The sequence below is a fragment of the Gossypium raimondii genome, chromosome 5 (genome assembly GCF_025698545.1).
Source record: "Gossypium raimondii isolate GPD5lz chromosome 5, ASM2569854v1, whole genome shotgun sequence".
In the NCBI taxonomy this organism is placed as follows: Eukaryota; Viridiplantae; Streptophyta; class Magnoliopsida; order Malvales; family Malvaceae; genus Gossypium; species Gossypium raimondii.
In genome coordinates, this window is record NC_068569.1 from 52,733,821 (window position 1) to 52,754,808 (window position 20,988).

Below are 20,988 nucleotides of genomic sequence, written 5' to 3' on the forward strand. Positions count from 1 at the left end.
TTATTTGAATCCAATCAGATCGATTAATTAGATTTGTTAAATTTTAAAAAAGTCAATACATTAAATGGCTAATTTCTTAATTAAAAAGTATTAAAATAAAATCTAACAAAAAGAAAAGAAAAGAAAAGAAAAAGCCTACTTAATAATCCAATAAAAATTAAAATGTAAATGACAGTGTGCCTAACTAATATCTTATTTACCTCCCCTAACCTGTGAATCTCCTTTTCCTTGCCAATTGAATTCACTCTAATTTCCAAAGCTCTTTGAAATCCAGGTTTTTGATTAAAACCCATTTTTCATTTTGGTCTGTTTCAGCTTCCTCTTTACTGCTGTAAGTTTTTCTTTTCACAATCTCCATCTCCATCTCTGTCTCAAGCTCTCTTGTTTTGTGTTTTCTTGGGGCTTTTTCGGTTCATTTTTGTGTAGGTTTTTGGGGGAAAACTCTTTTATCTTTGGCTTGATTTGTCTTCTGGTATATTAGATTGATGGATGTATATAATAATGATAAAGGAGGATTTTTATTTGTTTTGAATTTCATACTCGGATTCCAGATTCCTGAATTTATTGAAGAGGAAAGGAAAGATAATAATGAAGAATGTGATTTGGTTAAATATAGCTTGGGAATGTTGATATTTATTAAATTAGTTTCGTAATTAAGCTCGGTAAAATTGGCTTTTTGAAAACGAAAATATGTGAACTTTCTTCATGAGTTCCTTATTTTTAAAGGTTTTTCTTGATGGATTGTTATTTGATTTATGGTACTTCGATGATCATAGGCTAGAGCTTCTTTCTAAATCTTGTTCAGTCTTATATTATAATAAAACCAATTCTTTCCTTTTTGTTTTGGTTGCATGTAAACTGTTTCTATATATACAGAGATCTTCTGGAAATTAAAATGAAAGTATTCATGTATTGATTTGATTCTATAATAAAATCATGCATAGAATACTGCCAATCTTATAATAAAACCATGTTGTGTAGTTTGATGAATTGTTCTTCTAATTTGATGGCACTTAGCCTTTTCAATAGAGCCTTGAGTATGTTTGGTTTGGTTGAAAATCAAATAGTTTTTGTACAAATTTATCAACTTCATGCTAGTCTAGAAAGTTTTGTGCATTTAAGAGTTATCTTTTTCGTTTTTGTGACTGGTTTACCTGTGTATACTTTCATCTAAAACTGTTTCCATCTTACAGAATGGCTATGGAACCGAACTTCTTTGAGCAAGAAGGGCAATCTGAGCCTGGAAATATATCCCTCAAGCACAAATGGGATTCACTATCATCACCAACGAGAGACCAAAACAAGGATTCCAGCGGCTTTGATTGCAACATTTGCTTCGACTCTGCACAAGATCCAGTGGTCACCCTCTGTGGTCACTTATACTGCTGGCCTTGCATTTACAAGTGGCTTCATGTCCAAACTTCTTCCCTTGATGCAGATCAACGACAACGGAACTGCCCTGTGTGCAAAGCGAACATCTCTTCTAGTTCATTGGTTCCCCTCTATGGTCGTGGCACAGCTTCTGACTCTCAATCCAAGGATCCCCATTCAGATTTGGACATTCCCCAAAGGCCACCTTCTCTTGGATTGAACCCTATGACCACATCTTCACAGCCAAGTCAACAACTCCATGAAAATCTTTTTCATCACCAGCAATACTTCCCTCACCCTTATGGAGACTATGCGACCTTAGCATCATCTAGCCTCGGTGGTATAGCGATGACAAATTTCTTCAATCCTATGTTTGGGATGTTAGAGGAAATGGTGTATGCACGGATATCAGGGAGCTCAAACACAAGTATGTTTACTTATCCTTACCAATCTTCGAATCTGTTTTTTGGGAATAACAATCTCAGGATGAGAAGGCAAGAAATGCAGGTCGACAAATCTCTTAGTAGAGTATCCATCTTTCTATTTTGTTGCATCATTCTTTGTCTTCTCTTGTTTTGAAAGCATTATTGACTTTGAGCTTTGTATGGTTGTAAAAAGATACGTCAATGAACAAACTGAACACATATTAATTGTTGGAAAAATTGCGTGGAAACTCACTTTATATATTTATAAATATACTAGCAATATCATTTTCAAGAATTGGGATTGAGCTGGCTGTGAGCTTATCAGTTTACCATACTTCTTTTCTGTAAGCTTTATGTATATGGTACTTATGTTACCTGGATGGTATCAGATATGGCATCTGTTCGATCTGAGTATATTTATTTATTTTTTTTACATTTGAGGATCATATTTTTATATGTTTTGTATGGCAATATTCTTCCTTTGTAAGAGAATTATTTATATAGTTATAAATATATAACAAATCATAGAGATATTATCTTATTTTCTTTTCTTTTATGTAAAGTTATAACATGTATAAATATGTACCTTGGATAGAATGAAAAAATATATTTTTTGCTTAAAACTGTCCATTCTCTTTCGACATTCTATTCAATTTCGATGTCATGGTATCAAAGCTACTTGATTTGATTTTTTAAGTTTGAGTTTCACTAGAAATGTTCGAATATTTCCGTGGATCACTTCTATAGTGATTGGTAGTGTGCATCGCTGGCATAGGGAGGAGCACAGTAGTCCCCTTGGCTGATCTCGCGGATATATGAAGTATGTCGAGCCTTCTACCAACCGGTTAAGCAAGACATGTCATTCACAACCTACTCTATGGACTTCAAGAGGGTATATGAGGAGTTTAATGTTTTTCTACCTCTCAAATCAGATGTGGAAAGTTCAATAGGCTCAAAGGGAACAAATGGTAGTTATGAGCTTTCTTTTTAGCCTTCTTTCAGAATGTGAGGATGCTAAAGCTCATATCCTTTCTGGTTTTGAGATTTCATCTTTACAAGGTATCCTTATGAGAGTAGCTTCCATTCAGTTCTTTCGAGGGGGAACAAATTATCGTGACAAAAGAGGTGATGAGATGAGAGAAATTGTGTGCTATTATTATCATGAGCTAGGCCATACTAAATGTTTTTGTAGCTACAAAATAAGGTCCTCAGAGATCATAGGTAGAGGTGCTCATGGGCCGGGCGGCCCGGCCCGGCCCGGCCTGACGGCCCGCCCGAAATATGGGAGGGTTTGGGTAAAAATATAGTCCCGAAATATGGGCTTGGGCAAAAAATGAGGCCCGTTTAGAAAATGGGCCGGGCCTCGGGCACCACTTTTTCGGCCCGGCCCGATATAATAAATATATTTATTTTTTTAATTTTAAAATATTTTTTACATACTTTTTTAATTTTTTTAAATTTTAAAATATTTTTAAAATACTTTTTTTAATTTTTTTAATTTTAAAATATTTTTAAAATACTTTTTTTAATTTTTTTAATTTTAAAATATTTTTAAAATATTTTTAAAATATATTTTTTAATTTTTTAAAATTTTTAAAATAAAAATGGGCCGGGCCGGGTCGGGGCCTGGCTTATGTTTTTTCCCGGGCCTAAGACTTGGGCTGAAATTTTTTATGGACCTGGCCCGGCCCGGCCCATGAGCACCTCTAATCATAGGAAACAATTATTGCAATATCAAGTAACAAAAACCCACTTCTTCTATCATTGCTGTGTCAGGTAACTCCACTAAGTGTCTCAGTTCTTCATCTTCTAAACGGGCCATTGATTTTAATGTTAAAAATCACATGACAGATAATACAAATCTCATTTTTCACTATTTATTCTCCTACAAATATTTCTAAAGATGTTTTAGCTAATGGATTAACATCAACACCATCTATTTTCCTAAACTTGGTGTTGAACTTATTAGATTTTTATTCTAACCAATTATTTGTTAGTAACCTTACTTGTGCCCTAAATTATCGTGTCTCATTTTTTTCCCGATCATTGTATCTTTCAGGATCTTATAATGAAACATATTATTGGTAGAGGACATGAATTTAGAAATCTTTATGTTCTCGATACAAAGGGTGTCAAGATCAATTGTTTGTTCTAATGTGTTGTACCCTTTTAAGGTACATTTTCGATTCGGTCATCCCTCAATGCTTTTTTTTTGAAGAAGTTATGTTCACAATTTCAAAATTTATCTTTGTTAGATTGTAAGTTGTTAAAATTACCACACCCTTATAAAGTTTAGAGTTAATAAAGAGTACGGCCTCTTTTTTAATTGAAGATTAAATACTCTTTTTGAGTTGATTTATTTTAATTTTGCAAATAAAATGAAGATTAAATAATAGAAAATATGAATCTACAACATATTCATCTTTTAAACAATATAATTTTTTTGAGTATCGTACAATTATTTAAATTATGGTTTTAAATTCTTTTATTCTTTTGACCATTGTATATATATATATATATATATATATATATATAATAATTACTTACATATCCTAAAATTTTATTACCCGTACATATGTGTGAAAATCATAAATATAGAGCATAAATGTGTGTTTAAAATAATATAAAATAAATAATGAAATATATGGTCTGAAACTAATTAATAATAACACATAAAATATATATGATATATTAAAAAATTAGGTCTAAAAAGATTATTAATAAATACAATTGATAGAAGTAGTAAAATAGAAATGTATAAAAATATTAAAATAAAATTTTGATTGAGTGGTAAATTAAAAGTTTGAATGATGCAATTGGTTTAGGTTTAAATATCACAATATGCATATTTTTATTAGTTTTTAAAATTAAAAGATTAAAAATACCTTTAAATAATAAAACATATTTTAATTACGTAAAATCATTTTCGTAATTTCTCTAATCGAAATGATAACCTGATTGAAAAGGACATCAACCTAATAATAGATATTATAAATAGTATAGATATTCACATGCAACACACATAAAATCAAAAAGTAGTAACAAGTTTAGGGTGAGTAATATTCAGATCAACTCGATAAAAATTTTAAATTTTGAATTAAATAGTTCGAGTTAATCGAGTTATTCAGATCAACTCGAATGAAAAATCAAAATTTTAGGTTAACTCGAATATGAATTACACAATTTGAGTTATCCGGAAATTCAAATAATAAAAGACAAAGTTATCCGAAAATTCAAATAATAAAAGACAAAACTACGTCGTTTTGATAAATGTTTACCCATTAAGTTAAAATACAAAATCATTATATTATTTATGTAGTTAAATTATCTTGTACTTCGTTTACTAGTTAAATAATCGGTCCATGTAAACACAACATTGAGCATAAATAATATAATTTGTTAACTCGACTCGAAATTTTTTTAATAGATTTAAAAGAATTTCAAATTGAATTCGATTGTTAAAATAGAATTTACCAACTCGACTAACTCAAAATTTTTCGACTTGATCGAATACTCACCCTTAATAACAACCAAATATGATTTCTTAAAATAACTAGTTAGACAAAAATACATAAATCATGGGATCTAATTCAAGTGATGCTAATCAAAGCCCAGTTAGAGGATGTAAAAGCAGGTTAGCCCGACCCAGTTTTCATTTCCAATTTCCGAGTTCCGTAATCATTTTCTTTGCAACCAAACACGCTTCTCTTTTAGAGGCCTCCACCCCAACCTACAAATTATTGTTAAAGCCCTCGCTTTCTTCCTCCTTTCAATCTCAAAACCTCGAAGAACCAGAGAATATGGGTAAATATCGAAACGGTTCTCTCTCAGAGAACTCCGACGAAGAAACGGGAACACCATCTAAACCCAAACCCAAACACAAATCCGACTCAGAATCCGAAGATACAAAGCCCAGAAGCCACAGCAAAAGCGACAAAGGGAAACGACCGAGCAAATCACGAAGAAGACACGACAGCAGCAGCGGTATCAGTGAAGACGATTCGTATTCGGACTCAGAATCCGAATCGGAATCCCAGTCGGAGTATTCGGGAACGGAATCAGGGTATTCGGATTCGGAGGAGGAGAGGAGGAGGAGGAAGAGGAAGAGAAGGGAGAGAGAAGAAAGGGAAAGGAAAAGGAGGAAGAAAGAGAAGGAAAAGAAAAGGAGAAGGAAAGAAAAAGAGAGAGACGAGGAGAGGAAAAGAAAGAAGAGAAAAGAGAAAGAAAGGAAAGCAAAGAAAAAGAAGGATAAGTTAGAGAAAGGGAAGAAAGGTGCTGTTACAAATTCGTGGGGGAAATATGGAATTATCAGAGAAACTGATATGTGGTAAGTTTCATTTACTTCTCTATTTTCTTTGAGAAATTGTTGGAAACGGAACAAGTTTTACATATATGAAAATGGGAACTGGAAATTCTTCTTTTGCAATTCTGGGTATGCTTCTTGTAAAATTTCATATTTCAGTTGCCAAAAATGCTAGTTCCAAGGTTTTATTATGGTTGAGATTGAAATTCTTATTTATTTTAGTTTTTTTGCTTCTTGGAAATTGTTGGAATTGAAACTAGTATATATATGTGGAAATTGCAGCTTAATTTTAAGTTGGAAATGTTCTTAGAATGTTATATTTGAACTATTAAAATTTCATCCTTAAAAACTGGTCCTATCTCAGAATGGGTTACGCCTGGCATGCCATGAATAACTGTTTGGTTATGTTAGTCATGCCAGTTTTTAATAGTAGGAATGATGAAATTTGTAATAGAAAGAATTAATTTGCTCTTTAAGCTAATATACAGGGACTAATTTGCTACTTTTTGAATGAAGGGATAAAACTCAATCTGATTCCTAGTATAGGGCCTCCATGATACTAATACCCTTTTAAGTTAGAAAAATGCTAACTCCTATCTTGCATTATTATTGAGATTGAAAATTGGAGCCTCTTATTACTGTTTCTGTAATGTGTAGGAATAAGCGACCTGAATTCACAGCATGGTTAGCTGAAGTGAAACAGGTATTTAAATGAGCTATTTCTCGAGTTATTTATTAACGGTGAATGTATGGTTTTATGTTCAATTTGTCGTGAGAGAAATATGCAAGTTCTTTATTGATCAGCTCTTGTTGAATCAATGATTTGGAGTTTGTTTGTAACTATATTTTTTTTCTCTCTCTTCACAGATAAACTTGGAAAGCTTGCCCAACTGGGAAGAGAAGCAGTTGTTTAAAGAGTATGTGAATTTTTGTTTTGATTCTCTTCTCTTCTCATGGTCTTATTTGAACAATGCGCGCAAAATTAACTGTATTGTTGTTTAAATTAATTTTGCAAATCTAAAATTTTGGGTTTATTTTTGCAGTTTTATGGAAGATCACAACACAGCCACCTTTCCTTCCAAAAAGTAAGGCTTTGTAATCATATAGAATTAGAGATTCTTGTTTCAACAAGAATGTGTGTTATAAAATTCTTAATCGGAGAAAAAAAAAGGGATGCTGGTATGATTTATGCATGTTTTTCCCTTTGAAATCTGTGTTGCGTTTGACTCTTCATTTTTCTTGAAGTGTTTATGTTTCACCTCATATCTAGACATGGTTCTTTAAGAACCCTTCAACTGGTTCTGGACATATACCTGTGTCTGACACTATGAGTTACTTATCTTGAAAGTATGTCTTCCTTTGTCTACTTAGGTACATAATAGTCCCAGCCAGAAAAAAAGGAACTGACTCATCATTTAAGAGATTGGTGTTTTATTTAATGGGTTTTTGGTTTTGTTCCTGTTGGTCTAGTTCATCTTTTCTTTATCACTGATTTCTTGCATTCCAAGAAATGAAATAACAATAACTTGGCATGTTTGTTGGGTTATCATGTGGGCATGGACATGATATCTTCTTTACTGGTCATTGCAGATATTATAACCTTGATGCTTATTATAAGTGCCAAATGGAGAAAGAGAACAAAAAGGGTGTTAAAAAGGTTCTCCAAGGAGAGCGTACTGTATTCAATGATGAAGAACAGCGCCGGTACATTTTGATGCACCATTTTATGCCATATTTTATTTGAAGTAGTTGATATTCTTGTTTTTTCAGCTTTATTGAATATAGCTTTCTTTGAATTTAACTTATTTTTGACCCGTGTTTTTTATTCTCTCTTAAGCTCTATTGATTGGTATAATTGTTTAAAAACTGCCATTTACTGCATCAGTTATCACTGTTCTTAGATTCATCATTAGATGAACTCCAGATGGAGGTTGTTTCTTAAATGCAATTTCGTTACACAGATTTTGCATCCGTAGTAGTTAATGGCTGTTTATTTGCACATCCCTTGATCATCCAAAGTAAGTATGATGTCGCACTTTATGCCGTCATGTAACATGTGTATTTGAGATGTGCAATAAGATGATGGGGTTGTCATAAACAAGAATTGTTTGGAAATCTCAACTGTGAAATGCCTATCCAAAACTGTTTGTAACATCCGGTTTACTGATCCTATATTACCATGAAATATGTTATTTGCAAGGTTTATTTCTGCCTCTTCGGAGGAAAACTGATTGTGGATGCCTGTTTTCTTTAGTTATGTAGTACGGGGATTTGAATGTGAAATTTGATGATCTTAACAACAGCTCATAATCTGAATCTGCATTTTCAGGCAAGAAATGCTTATGGCCCGTGAAAAGCAGAAGGAAGAAGAGGTTCAAGCTTTGAAACTTGCTATGCAGAGTGGAATGGTTAGTCTTTCTTAGCCTCTCAAACATAGTGACCATTTTGTTCTAATCTGTTGAACCCCAAACATGTTATGTTTTTCTCACCTCCATCTAATATGAAATTGCAGGCGCAAGCAATGAAGGAACAAACTCAGTTACGGGAAGAGATGGCATACTTGTACAAAATCGGCAACTTTGAGGTGAGGATGCACTGTCGGTTTTATTCTTACCTGCACAATCTTGAATTATCCCATCGTCAATAATTGATGTACCATTGCTGTTTCACATTTACAGGCTGCAGCTGCTATACAAAAACGGCTCGATCCAGATGTTGCAATGTAAGAAGAATTGCCTAGACGGCACTAATGACTAGTCAGAACTCATGAATTCCGCATTGGCTGTGTAATATGCTTTAGATATTAGTCAGTTCTAAGCTTTACGTTAATTGACTACCGGAGAATGGTATCGAGAGAAGGAATTTACTCGTTTGTATCGGTACAAGGTTGAATATAATTGTATCCGTTTTACCAGGATAACAGTTTTTTTGAAATACCTCACATCCGTTTTTAGTATGCAAGAAAGTAGTATATGGTGCTACATTTAGGCTCTTCTATTTTAATTAGCTTGAAAATTTTAATGAAAGAAGAAAATCTTAACTAAATCTGTTTCCTCATTCTACTCAAATTTTAGCTGATTTTAATTGTATGAAATGTGATCTTTTCCTAGCCAAATTGAGTTCTATGTTTAAAGAATGAAGCCCTTAAATTAGTCTATTTGAAATAGACAACTTAGAAATTTAGACAATTTGTGATGTTTTTTAGGAATTTGAGTAGTAAAACCTAAGTCTTAATTTGTAAACTTTGAACCCCTAACTTTAAATGTTAAGACTTGAGCCCTCAATCTTAGATACAAAAAATAAAATGTAGCTTTGAACCTAAAAATTTGAACTTAGAGCTTCAAACTCACTATTTTACTCAAATATTCTAAAAAAATAAACAACTACAAAAATAACCCACGTTAAATTTAGGTTGGGGGACTTAAGTGGTCGACACCACATTAATTTTTGAATTGTCTGATAATTGTGTTAGGTATTAAAAAAATATATTTTTTGTGATGGGGAGTTAATGGCAACACCATTATATTTTTTTTTCAAACCGTAACATAATGATATATATTTATACCAATATTTAAAAAATTATTTGGGTGTTGGACAAAATACATTATACCATATTTTTCTTATTAAAAATATTTTTTGAGTGTTAGTATATACTTTATCAGATAATCTTTTAATAAAAATAAAATAATTAAATGATAAATCAATTTAATTAAAAATTTAATTAAAAATTGAAAAAATGATTTTTATAAAAATTCGATTTTAATTTAAAAAGATATAATTTGAGGATAAATAAATTTAAAGTGATAAAAAATAGGAATTAAAGTAATTTAAACTAATGAATGAATAGGATTTAAATAAAAAAAATGGGGTTTAAAGTAATTTAAAGTAATGAATAGGAATTAAAAAAGGGATTTAAAGTTAAATTAAAAAAAAAGTGGCTGATGGGACTTGAGAGGCTAGGGAACCGTGCCCGTCCAACTCTGATGGCCGGCATCAGGCCTTGGAACACAGGCCTGTTAATGGCCGGTTTCAGGATGGCCTCTTTTAATTAAATTGCTTTATCATTAGTTAAAATCGAATTTTAAAAAAAAATTTCTTCCTTTAAATTAATTGATTTGTCCGGCCATCCAAAAAATTATTTTTTAAATTTGATCTTAGGTATTCACTACCTCAACATTTAAATTTTTTTAATCGAGCAGAGGGTGTTGGTTATTCGTGTCTCAGCAACAAAAAAAAAAAGAATTTTCGAAAAAATGATGCCAGCAATTTAATTCTCCTGACTCTAAAAAATTGTAGTTAATAAAGTGAGTGTCGACCATCAATATATCAAAATTTAAAATAATATTAAAAAAGAAAACAGCTGGAATTTATTAAATAAAACTGAAAAATAAAACGTCACATCATGACAAAGATAATTGGATAGTCAAACGGTAGCAAAATTAAAAAGAAATGAAAACCGATGCATAAACCAAGGCAAAATATAACTTCCTAAAAGCTCCAAGCCCTTTCTTCTTCCATTGTCTCTCGATATACAATCATCAGAACCACGACCTAGTTCGTGGCTTCAACCACTCCTAATCGTTCTCCATCGCCACCACGACAAATCTGGGCACACTCTGTAACAGATAAGTCTTTTTCACTCTTTACTCTTCTTCTTCCTTCTCTATTTGCTCTAGCCGCCGCCTTCATATGGTGGAGTGACATGATGGAGGTCGGGTTTTGAGGCAGTTCGGTTGCGTACAACCTATCTCGAACCCTCTCATCGACATCAAAGATGTCCACAGAATGGATAAAAAGGGGTTCGAGTCGGGACGCTTTAAATTGGGTAGAAAAACATGAACCGTATATCTTTCTGTGGAATCAGCAACATTTGAGGCGCCCTCCCTTGTATGCCTTAGAGGGAGGGTTCTCTCCTATGCCCTAGTACGCATCATGGTATATGGCACATGGGAAACCCTTCATATTCCAAGGTCAGTACATGATGATCCAAAGAGACGCGCAACTTGAATCTTCTTGATGGCAACCAAGGAATGCGCAACCGCGCAGTAACCGAGTTCCGCCATTCGAGAACATCAAGTCCGATACTGCCTTGAACACCGAACTCGGGTCCCAATATGAAGCATCCAGCGTATCATCACAGTACATGGATCCTGAATCGCTGCATGAATTTCCTCCATCATTCGAAGATATTTTTGGTGACGACCTCCAGCCTCAACATTCGACACGATCCGGATCATCCTCATACCACCCGGAGTTCCATCCCGAAGCATGTACACCTACCACTGAGGATATTTTTCCATCGGCACATTCGGTCACCCAATACCAATTAAGTCCCGATTATGGTGTATATGATTATTCTACCTTTCTAACTACACCGGATGGGACACCGGAAGCCGGACCGAGCAATTATCAAACGCTTCAACAAGGTGCACGGCATCGCCAACGGAGGCATCCGGACTGTTACACGTCAGCGCTGGGGATGTCACCGGGATTGCGACAATTTTAATTTTTTATTGTTAATTTTTACTTAATTTAAAATTATTATGTAAATATTTCTTTTATTTTTAAATAATTATTTAATTATTTAAAATTATTCTGTAAAGATTTCTTTTATTTTTTCTGTTAATTTTTACTTAATTTAATTTCACTAAAATAATTATTTGTTTGAATAAATGACTTCGTAATATTTAAAAATTAATAATTCAAATAAGTAATATTACACGACAAATTAAACTTACATACACAATAAAAATGAAACCTTAAATCCTAAACAACTATATGAAATTTACTTATATAAAAAAATACAATTATTCTTAAGAAATAATACAATTATTTTCAATACTAGTTTCTTCACAATTAATCGTCTTCTGCTTGAATCAGATCTACGTTGCATCAGTACTAGTTTCTTCACAATTAATCGTCTTCTGCTCTAGACCTTTTTTTCTTCCATTGTCCCATGAAATACCTTTGCATGGAGACTCTACCAACCGATTACAATCAGAACCTAGTTGCAGAATAAACACTATTGCACCATAGATAATGTCCATCTGCGTTGAACAACTCGATTAGCCATCTACGGTGCAAATAATCATCTAACCCTTAATAGCTTAACCTTTAGGGTGAACATGACAGTATATAATTCAACTCCATTAAAATATGATAGTTTATAATTCAATCCCAAAATTTGGTTGTACACTACGAAAAACTCAATATACTATCTGATCCAAAAAAACTCATTTCATGATACACTACAAAACACTCTCATTTTGATGACTCTCTTTAAATTTTTTTTCTCATTCCATTTACACTATAAGAACCCAAACCACTCACTATATATAAAGTTTAATGCCGGCCATTGGTAGGCCATCGAGAATTTTTTTTATTTTTTTTGTATATTGGTGTCGGCCAATGACACCACTTTTATGTAAATTTTTTTAAAAATTTTTTCGTATATTGATGCCGGTTAATAACACCCAAAAATGTAAATTTTATTTACATAAAAGTGGTGTCGGCCATTGGCAGACCACCACCAAATTTTTTTAAAAATTTTTTTGTATACTGGTGTCGACCAATGACACCCCAAAATGTAAAAAAAAATTCCTGTAAAGGTGGTGCCGCCCATTGACAGGCCAGCTCCCAAAATTTTTTTCTTTTCTTTTCCTTATATGCCAGTATGATACGATTTAAAAAAAAAATACACTGGTTTTGGCCATTGACAGACCAGAACCAAAAAAATCATTTTTTATGCCTGACACAATTATCAAGTAATCATGGATACAAAAAAATTTTAGTGATTATTTTTAAACCTAGATTATTTTTATAAATATAAATTTTTTGGATTATTTTGGTAAAATAGTGGATAAATCAATTTAATTAAAACATTTAATTAAAAAATTGAAAAAGATTTTTATAAAAATACGATTTTAATTTAAAAAGATATAATTTAAGGATAAATTAATTTAAACTAATGAATGAATAGGATTTAAATAAAAAAAAGGGAGTTTAAAGTAATTTAAAGTAATGGATAGGAATTAAAAAAAGGGATTTAAAGTTAAATTAAAAAAAAAGTGGCTCATGAGACTTGAGAGGCTAGGGACCGTGCCAGTCCCACTCTGATGGCCGGCATCAGGCCTTGGGACACAGGCCTGTTAATGGCCGGTTTCAGGATGGCCTCTTTTAATTAAATAGCTGTATCATTAGTTAAAATCGAATTTTAAAAAAAATAAATTTCTCCTTTAAATTAATTGATTTGTCCCTGCACCGAAAAAATTATTTATTAAATTTGATCTCAAGTATTCAATATCTCAACATTTAATTTTTTTTTTTAATCGAGTAGAGAGTGTCAACTATTCGTGTCTCAGCAACCAAAAAAAGAGCTTTCGAAAAAATGATTCCAGCCATTTATTTCTGGTGACTCTATTTAATAAAGTGAGTGCCCATTATCAATATGTCAGAATTTTAAAAAAATATTAAAAAAGAAAACAGCTGGAATTTATTAAAAAAACTGAAAAACAAAACGTCACATCTGTACAGTATAATTTGATAGCTGAAACGGTAGCAAAATTAAAAAGAAACAGAAAACCAGCTGCATAAACCAAGGGAAAATATAACTTCCTAAAAGCTCCAGACCCTTTCTTCTTCTATTGTCCCCTGAGATACAATACTGTAGCCACAGCCTAGTTCGGCTGCTTCAACCACTCCTAATCGTTCTCCACCGCCACCACGGCAAATCTGGGCACACTTTGTAACAGAAGTCTTTTTCACTCTTTACTCCTCTTCTTCCTTCTCTATTTGCTCTAGCCGCCGCCTTCACTCCACTATGCAGTAAATCATTGTCGACGTCCCTCAGGTCAACTGATATCACCAGAGTATAGCTCTCTTCCTCATCAATCTATTTTGCTTCTGTTGGTTTGTATTTTATGTAAATTTTGGTTTGAATGCAGTAATGGATACTTCAAAGATCGGAGTTCAAAAGCTTGATTTTGCTAGTGCAATACTGTAAGTGTAACTTTATTATTTTTTTTGTTTGTTAATTTTCCGCTTTAAATGTTACCGTTTAAGACGGGCAGGGAAAAGCCCGGCTACCTGTTCTTCTCAGGCTGTCTTTCAACATCCTCTATTGAATCTCAAGTACTAGGCTATTTTATCCAAATGACACAAAAATAATAATAATTAATTATGTTAATGACTTAAAAGTGATTTAAAGTGAACACTAAAGTGGGGTTAAGGGTAATAAATGGTGACATTAGATAAATTTTTGACACAACCATCAAGCGGTAAAAAAATTTAGGGTGTTAAAGACACTTATGGCCAGCACTCTATTACTAAATAATAAAAAAAACAATATTTTTGAGTGTTGCAACATTAATTGTCGGCACCTCAATATCAAATTTAAAAAAAAAATATTTTTTTGGTTGTTGGGACAATAATTTTCGACTTCCCAGTAGTAGATTTAAAAAAAAATATTTTTTTCAGTTGTTAGGATATTGATAGTCGGCACTCTTTCAATATATAGAGTTATTTTGTCTTTCATTTAAGCTTTCTTTTTCTTTAGTTGAAAATGGATATTAATAATATTAGTGTTTTGTTTGTTGAGGAGAAAGTAGAAATTGTTGAAGATGAGTTTTGAAATTTTGTTTATTTATATTTATCTTGATTGGGAAATGATAAATACTGGTTTTTATAAAATATTATAAAAAATACAAAATAACCAAAATTTTATAACTTTTTTATTTACCAAAAAATATATATATTTTATTTACCAAAATATATAAAAAAACCTGCAAAAAAAATTTGTACCGATGTGACGGGACACTGGTCACGCCAATGGCATTGGCGGCACCAATGAAAGCAATACCATTATGGCACCAATGTATAAAAGGGGGGTCGGTGGTGGGGGGGCAGAAGGAGAGGAAAGAAAGAAAGAAAGAAAGGAAGGAGAGGAAAGAAAGAAAAAGAAGGAAAGAAAAGGAAAGGAGAAGAGAAAAAAAGAAAGAAGAGGAAAAGGAAAGGAGAAGAAAAAAGAAAGAAAGAAGGAAAGAAAAGGAAAGGAGAAGAGAAAAAAGAAGAAGAAGAAGAGGGAAGAAAGGAGAAGAAAAAGAAAAGAAAGGTATTTTTTATAAATTTAAATTTTTGTAATATTTGTATGTTTAAAATTTATGTTATGTACGTTATAGTTATTTTATTATTTTATTTAGCATATACATTTTATAAAATATATTTAAAATAAAAAAATAATGGTATGTACATTGTATGCTAGGGTTTTTTATAAAAATATTATAAAAAATAAAAAATAACCAAAATGTTATAAAATTTTTTTTATTTACCAAAATATATAAAAAAACTTGCAAAAAAAACTGCACCGATGTGACGACATCTTGGTCATGCCAAAGCCATTGGCGGCAACAAAGGTGCCAAAACCATTTGCGGCACCAATGGTGCCATCGATCATGAAGACTACTCGTATTATAAATACGAGTTCATCCAAATGAAGGAGAAAAATCAAAAGAAAAGAAGAAAAGAAGAAAAGAAGAGGTGTCATGAAAAGAAGAGAAAAGATAGAAAAGAAGAGAAAAGAAGGTATTTTTTAAAAATAATTGATTATATTTTGTTATTATTTTGTATATTTTGTAATATTTTTGTTTTAATTTAGTTATTAAGATTAATAAAACTAAAAATAATAGTATTAGCTAGTATTATTATTATTATTGTTGTTGTTGTTATTAGTATTAAGATGTTATTAATATATTAAGATGTAACTCAAGAATATTATTGTTAGCAAAAACTAGTATTATTATTATTGTTACTTATTATTTTATTTACTAAAATAAACTAGTTTGTAAAAACTAGTATTATTATTATAGTTAGTTAGTTAGTTATTATTTTAGTAAAATTAATAATTTTAGTATGTATTATTTTGAGTATAAAATTATTAATATTATTAGTGTGTTAGTTATAAGGATTAGTGGTTAAACGGTTTTCATGTACAAAATTGCATATTGAAACATTAAATTTTTTTAAGTAATTTAGTTACCGTTCGAGAATTTTTATGAGATTTTATTTTTTTACAGATTAAATATTGAAGATGGATGCTAAGTTTCTTGTATGCGTTTATTTCGATGGAGTCATCTTAACAACAAGTGTTGGATGTGTATTTAAATGTCGGCAACAAATAGCAATGAGATTTAATAGAAATGTATCGTTCGATGAAATGAAGGCAAGAATTAATTCAAAAATTCATAGACGTTGTGGGAGAAGGATATTAAAAATTTTCTACAAGTTTCCAGTTTCGATAAATCTGGTCAAATTTGTCGAAATGGAACTTGAAGACGACGAAGACGTGGGGACAATGGTTGATCTCTACTGTGGGAATAAGAGTGAGAAGAATGCACCGATTCACTTATTTGCTGAGTTAGTCGGTATGGAGCAAAATGAAGATGTTAATGCATCTGATGAAGAAGAAATTTGAAGAACCGTGGATGGTGGCTCAATATCATACGTTGATAGTGAATCAACTATGGGTGAGATCGGTATCGACCTGAATATTACACCCGATGTTGACATGGTTGGTGGTAAAGAAGAAGGTGCTGTCGAATAAGAAAGCGGTGGCGATCATTGGGATAAAGAGGTCGATAGTGACGGTGATACCGATGTGGATAATGTACCTGATGATATTTACAATAAAGATGTTAACAACGATGAAGACATTAACGCTTCTTCGGTCGAGGAGCAGATGCGGCGTATTTTGATACACAATAATCTTGGGCCATACATGTCGCTCATAGACCCCGACGCAGCATATGTAGCTGAGTTTCCGGAGTATCCTGAAATAGTTCATTCTCACGAGCTGGCCGTAACATCTGATTATTATGAGTTATTCATAGGCCAGAGATTCAGCTGTAAAGAAGAGTGCGTATATGCCATTAAACGGTATAGCATGAATTATAAAGTCTCCGTGTCTACTCCGAAAATATATGTTAGGGAGTGTTGGAAGGCAGCGGAAGGCTGCAATTGGCGGGTACGAGCTGCATTTATTAGAAGTTCTCAGATGTGGGAAATACGAAAATTTGTTGGTCCTCATACATGCACATCAACATGTATGATAGAAGATCATGAAAAATTTGATTCGAAAACTATTTGTACGTGTATCATGCCAATGGTGAAAGACATGCCGATAATTAAAGTTTCGGTAATCATTGCAGAAATGTAAGCATGATTCCAGTATCGAGTCTAATATCAGAAGGTATGGATAGCTAAACAGATGGCGATGGAGCAACTGTATGGGAATTACGATTTGTCGTATAACGAGCTTTAAGGTTGGATAGCTGTTATGCGGGAGTACGTACCGGGGACTGTGATTGAGTTGCAAACAAGTCCATATTACAGCCCGGATAACCAGTTACAGCCGGTAAAAAGATTTTCCATCGGATGTTCTGGACATTCGATCCATGTGTGCGGGCATTTCCCCACAGTAAGCCACTTGTGCAGGTGGATGAGACACGGTCAGTATGGAAAATATACACGATCCTACTTCTTGCGCTTGCTCAAGGATATGACGTGCTCTCGATAGCATTTGCTATCGTAGATAAAGAGAACATGGAGTTTTGAGAATTTTTTCTTACAAATCTGCGGAGGTATGTTATTAGGAACGATAACATTTGCATCATCTCCGATAAAGGGAAGGGTTTAATTACAGTTATTAGGCGTTCCGGTGTGTCGTGAAGATCTATTTACTGCATTCGTCATATTGCGTCTAACTTCCATAAAGATTATAAGAATGCAGACTGGAAGAGACAAGTCGTGGCAATGGGTAAATGATAACCTTATCTTTTCAATATAAGATGTAATGTTTGATGTTATCGACTTATTAGAACTTATTTTTCGTTAATACGTATGCAGCGTACGAGTTAGAGTTACATATTTTTCAGCAAAGAATGATCCGACTTGAAAGTAACATGGAGGGGCAGACGAACACATCTTTCCGACAATGGTTGCGCACAATAGAGTCGTGGCAGTTGACTCAAAGTTTTGACGAGAGCTTTCGTTATGGCCACATTGCCACAGAAATAGAATAGATGTCATGAATATTAGAATAGCGTCTTACCCATTCCCGGGCATGCAGTTCAATCCTAAGGCGGTATATTGGGACATCACACGACTTCCCGATGCCTAGACGGGTCGTCCACCTAAATAAAACAGTATAGGGTTTAGGGTTGGTAACATTACTTAACATATTATTACTACAAATAATGACAATTTATATTTTATCACCTGAGTGATAGTGGATACAGATAGGGTTGTTGACTAACGCGTGCCAAAAACGGCAATTAATAAAGCGCCCAGGACTGCAGCAGTATGAGGCATCCGCCGATGTCTTTAATATGCGGCTCTGTCGCCCGACAAAGCTCCCGGTACAGTGTTGCTAGAACGATGGAACCCCAGCTATACGACCTAGCAGTGGACAAATAAGCTAGCAGGGGCAAGTACGACAAATGCACACTGTCGCCGTTTGCATCAGGCATGAGTACTGCCCCTATCATATGCATGATGTACGCTCGAGCAGCGCACATCAACTCACCTTCAGTGGCGATCGCTGATAATTGTCCAATTTTAGCTTTTAGCCATATAAATTTTATGCCGAAAAAATATTTATCACCGTCCTCTGGTGACTCTCCTAGGAGTTGATAGCAAAGTGCAGTCGGATCGGTGAATGAATATACTCCCGTTATGGGACTCCCGTCAATTGGGAGCCCAAGCTGCACTGCAACATCCTCCAAGGTCACCGTGCACTCCACGCACAGAAAATGAAAAGTGTGGGTCTCCGGACGCCACCGTTCCACTAGCGCAGATAATGGCTGTTTTACCAAACTAACCCAAAAATAAATTATGTTTGAAAAAATAACCCAAGTTTAAAAACAATCACTAAAATAACCTAAAATAAACAGTACCCACTCGTTTTTTGCACCAATGATTGTCTAATAATTGTGTCAGAATTTTAAAAATTAAGTTTTTGGGTTCTGGCCTATCAGTGGTCGGAACCCATGTATTTTTTTAAAAATTTGTATAATACTGATATATGAAAAATGAGGAAGAAAAAAAAGAAAAAAATTATTTTTTGGGTCTTTGGCTCATCAATGGCCTAAGACTCAACAATAAAAAATTTCTTTTTTTGTCGAATAAGATATAAATATCTGAAAAAATAAAAAAATTTTGGGTCTTTGCCATGTCAATGGTCGTCACCAAAGACAATTTTAAATTTTTTTTCGTTGTCGAATCGATATAAATATCTGAAAAAATAATTTTGGTGCCGGCTTGTCAATGGTGGCACCAGACAATTTTAAATTTTTTACTTTTTTTAGTGTCGAGTAAGATATAAATATCTGAAAAAATAAAAAAATTTTTGGGTCTTGGCTCATCAATGGCTCGCACCAGATAAAATAAAAAAAATTTCTTTTTTTAAGTCGAGTCGATATAAATATATTAAAAAATTAAAAAAAATTTGGGTCTTGGCTTTGTCAATGGTCCGCACCCGATTACAATCAAATTTTTTTTCCATGTCAGAGTCAGATATAGATATACGAAAAATATGCGCTATTAATAGATAGATTCAGTTCTTAGAGGATACCTTAATCGAAGATGCAAGAATTAAAGAAATAAGTTTTAAATTACATCATAGAAATTACGAAAAAATTTATCCTTAATGTATCGAAAATATGCGCTATTAATCACACAATTATTTAGAAATTGCAAACATTTAGATTTTGTTCACATATTAATTGTCTTTTTATTTTTTCTATTTCCTCCTATTTACTATTACAAAATTAAAATCCCTCAAGTCCTATATATTTTTTGTAAATTTAGAATTTAGTTTGTATATTTTATTTCTAAAATTTAGTCCTAATATTTTAAATATTACGAAGTTATATATTCAAACAAATAATTATGTTAGATTCATTAAATAAATATTAAAAAAGAAAATATAAAAATAAAAGGAATATTTACATAATAAATTATAAGAAAGTACAAATTAACATAAAAATTAAAATTGTCGCGATCCTAGGGGCGTGCCGTATTGGCGTGTAACGATCCGGATGCCTCCGTCGGCGATCTTGTGCACCTTCTTTGGCGGCGTTTGATAATTGCTCGGTCGAGTCACTGTGTCACTTAGGTGTAGTTAAAAGGTGGAATAATTATATTCACCATAATCGGGACTTAATTGGTATTGCGTGACCGGAGGTGCCGATGGAAAAATATCCTCAGTGGTGGGTGTACGTGCTTCGGGGTGGAAGTCCGGGTGGTATGGGGATGACGATCCGGATCATGTCGGATGTTGACGGTGGAGGTTGTCACCAAAAAAATCTTTAAATGATGGAGGAACTCCATGTAATGGAACCGGATCTATGAACTGTGATGATGAGTCGGATGCTTCATTTTATTTAATTCATTTCAAGCGGCGAACTTCGATTCTTCTTGCGGTTAGGCGTTCCTTGGTTGCCATCGCGAAGAATCGGTCGTAGCGTCTCTTTGGATCGACATGTCTTGACCACGGAATATGAAGGGTTTCCCATGTGCCATATACCATCTTTGCGTGCTCGGGCGTGGAGAGAACCCTCCTCTAAGACATACAAGGGAGGCGCCTCAAATGTCGTGATTCCACGAAGATATATGGTTCATATTTACGTGCCCAATTTAAAGAGTCCGAGTCGGTCCTTTTTATCCATTAGTGGACATCGAGATGTCAGCGGGAGGCTTCGAGATAAGGCATGCGCAAGAATTGCCTCAAAACCCGACCTCCATCGTGCCACTCCACCATATAGAAATTAATCAACGGCACATTAGACACGAACACGTGTTGCTGCTCAACCACCAATGCTATTAATGGATGCCATA

General features: G+C 33.3%; 3 protein-coding genes and 2 long non-coding RNA genes across 5 annotated transcripts; 4 read left to right on the forward strand and 1 right to left on the reverse strand.

The window, feature by feature from the left end:
- Positions 1-162: 162 nt before the first annotated feature.
- Positions 163-2,091, forward strand: LOC105766548 (E3 ubiquitin-protein ligase RMA3). The gene is made up of 2 exons (XM_012586042.2): positions 163-331; positions 1,194-2,091. The coding sequence occupies exon 2, from the start codon at positions 1,195-1,197 to the stop codon at positions 1,948-1,950; it is 756 nt and encodes a 251-aa protein (XP_012441496.1). The 5' UTR covers positions 163-331; position 1,194; the 3' UTR covers positions 1,951-2,091.
- Positions 2,092-5,451: 3,360 nt separating this feature from the next.
- LOC105766549 (vicilin-like seed storage protein At2g18540) lies at positions 5,452-9,080 on the forward strand. The gene is made up of 8 exons (XM_012586043.2): positions 5,452-6,123; positions 6,757-6,802; positions 6,967-7,016; positions 7,143-7,184; positions 7,690-7,803; positions 8,429-8,507; positions 8,612-8,683; positions 8,778-9,080. Exons 1-8 carry the CDS (start codon positions 5,597-5,599, stop codon positions 8,823-8,825), a joined length of 978 nt encoding a protein of 325 aa, XP_012441497.1. The 5' UTR covers positions 5,452-5,596; the 3' UTR covers positions 8,826-9,080.
- A 4,550-nt stretch (positions 9,081-13,630) lies between these two features.
- On the forward strand, positions 13,631-14,251 carry LOC128041012 (uncharacterized). The gene is made up of 2 exons (XR_008195788.1): positions 13,631-13,967; positions 14,043-14,251. It is a non-coding gene; the product is annotated as an uncharacterized LOC128041012 (long non-coding RNA).
- Positions 14,252-17,659: 3,408 nt separating this feature from the next.
- Positions 17,660-18,368, forward strand: LOC128041013 (uncharacterized). The gene is made up of 2 exons (XR_008195789.1): positions 17,660-17,908; positions 17,998-18,368. It is a non-coding gene; the product is annotated as an uncharacterized LOC128041013 (long non-coding RNA).
- A 57-nt stretch (positions 18,369-18,425) lies between these two features.
- On the reverse strand, positions 18,426-20,680 carry LOC128041146 (protein MAIN-LIKE 2-like). The gene is made up of 2 exons (XM_052630499.1): positions 20,558-20,680; positions 18,426-18,953 (listed from the first exon to the last, which is right to left on the reverse strand). The coding sequence occupies exons 1-2, from the start codon at positions 20,678-20,680 to the stop codon at positions 18,426-18,428; spliced, it is 651 nt and encodes a 216-aa protein (XP_052486459.1).
- Positions 20,681-20,988: the final 308 nt, after the last annotated feature.

Coding starts and splice junctions, on each gene's coding strand:
- LOC105766548 (XM_012586042.2), top strand. CDS start 1,195: ATGGCTATGGAACCGAACTTCTTTGAGCAAGAAGGGCAATCTGAGCCT.
- LOC105766549 (XM_012586043.2), top strand. CDS start 5,597: ATGGGTAAATATCGAAACGGTTCTCTCTCAGAGAACTCCGACGAAGAA. Junction 6,124..6,756: donor ATCAGAGAAACTGATATGTG/GTAAGTTTCATT, acceptor TGTAATGTGTAG/GAATAAGCGACCTGAATTCA. Junction 6,803..6,966: donor GGTTAGCTGAAGTGAAACAG/GTATTTAAATGA, acceptor CTCTCTTCACAG/ATAAACTTGGAAAGCTTGCC.
- LOC128041146 (XM_052630499.1), bottom strand. CDS start 20,680: ATGGTATATGGCACATGGGAAACCCTTCATATTCCGTGGTCAAGACAT. Junction 18,954..20,557: donor TAACCGCAAGAAGAATCGAA/GTTCGCCGCTTG, acceptor TTGGTAAAACAG/CCATTATCTGCGCTAGTGGA.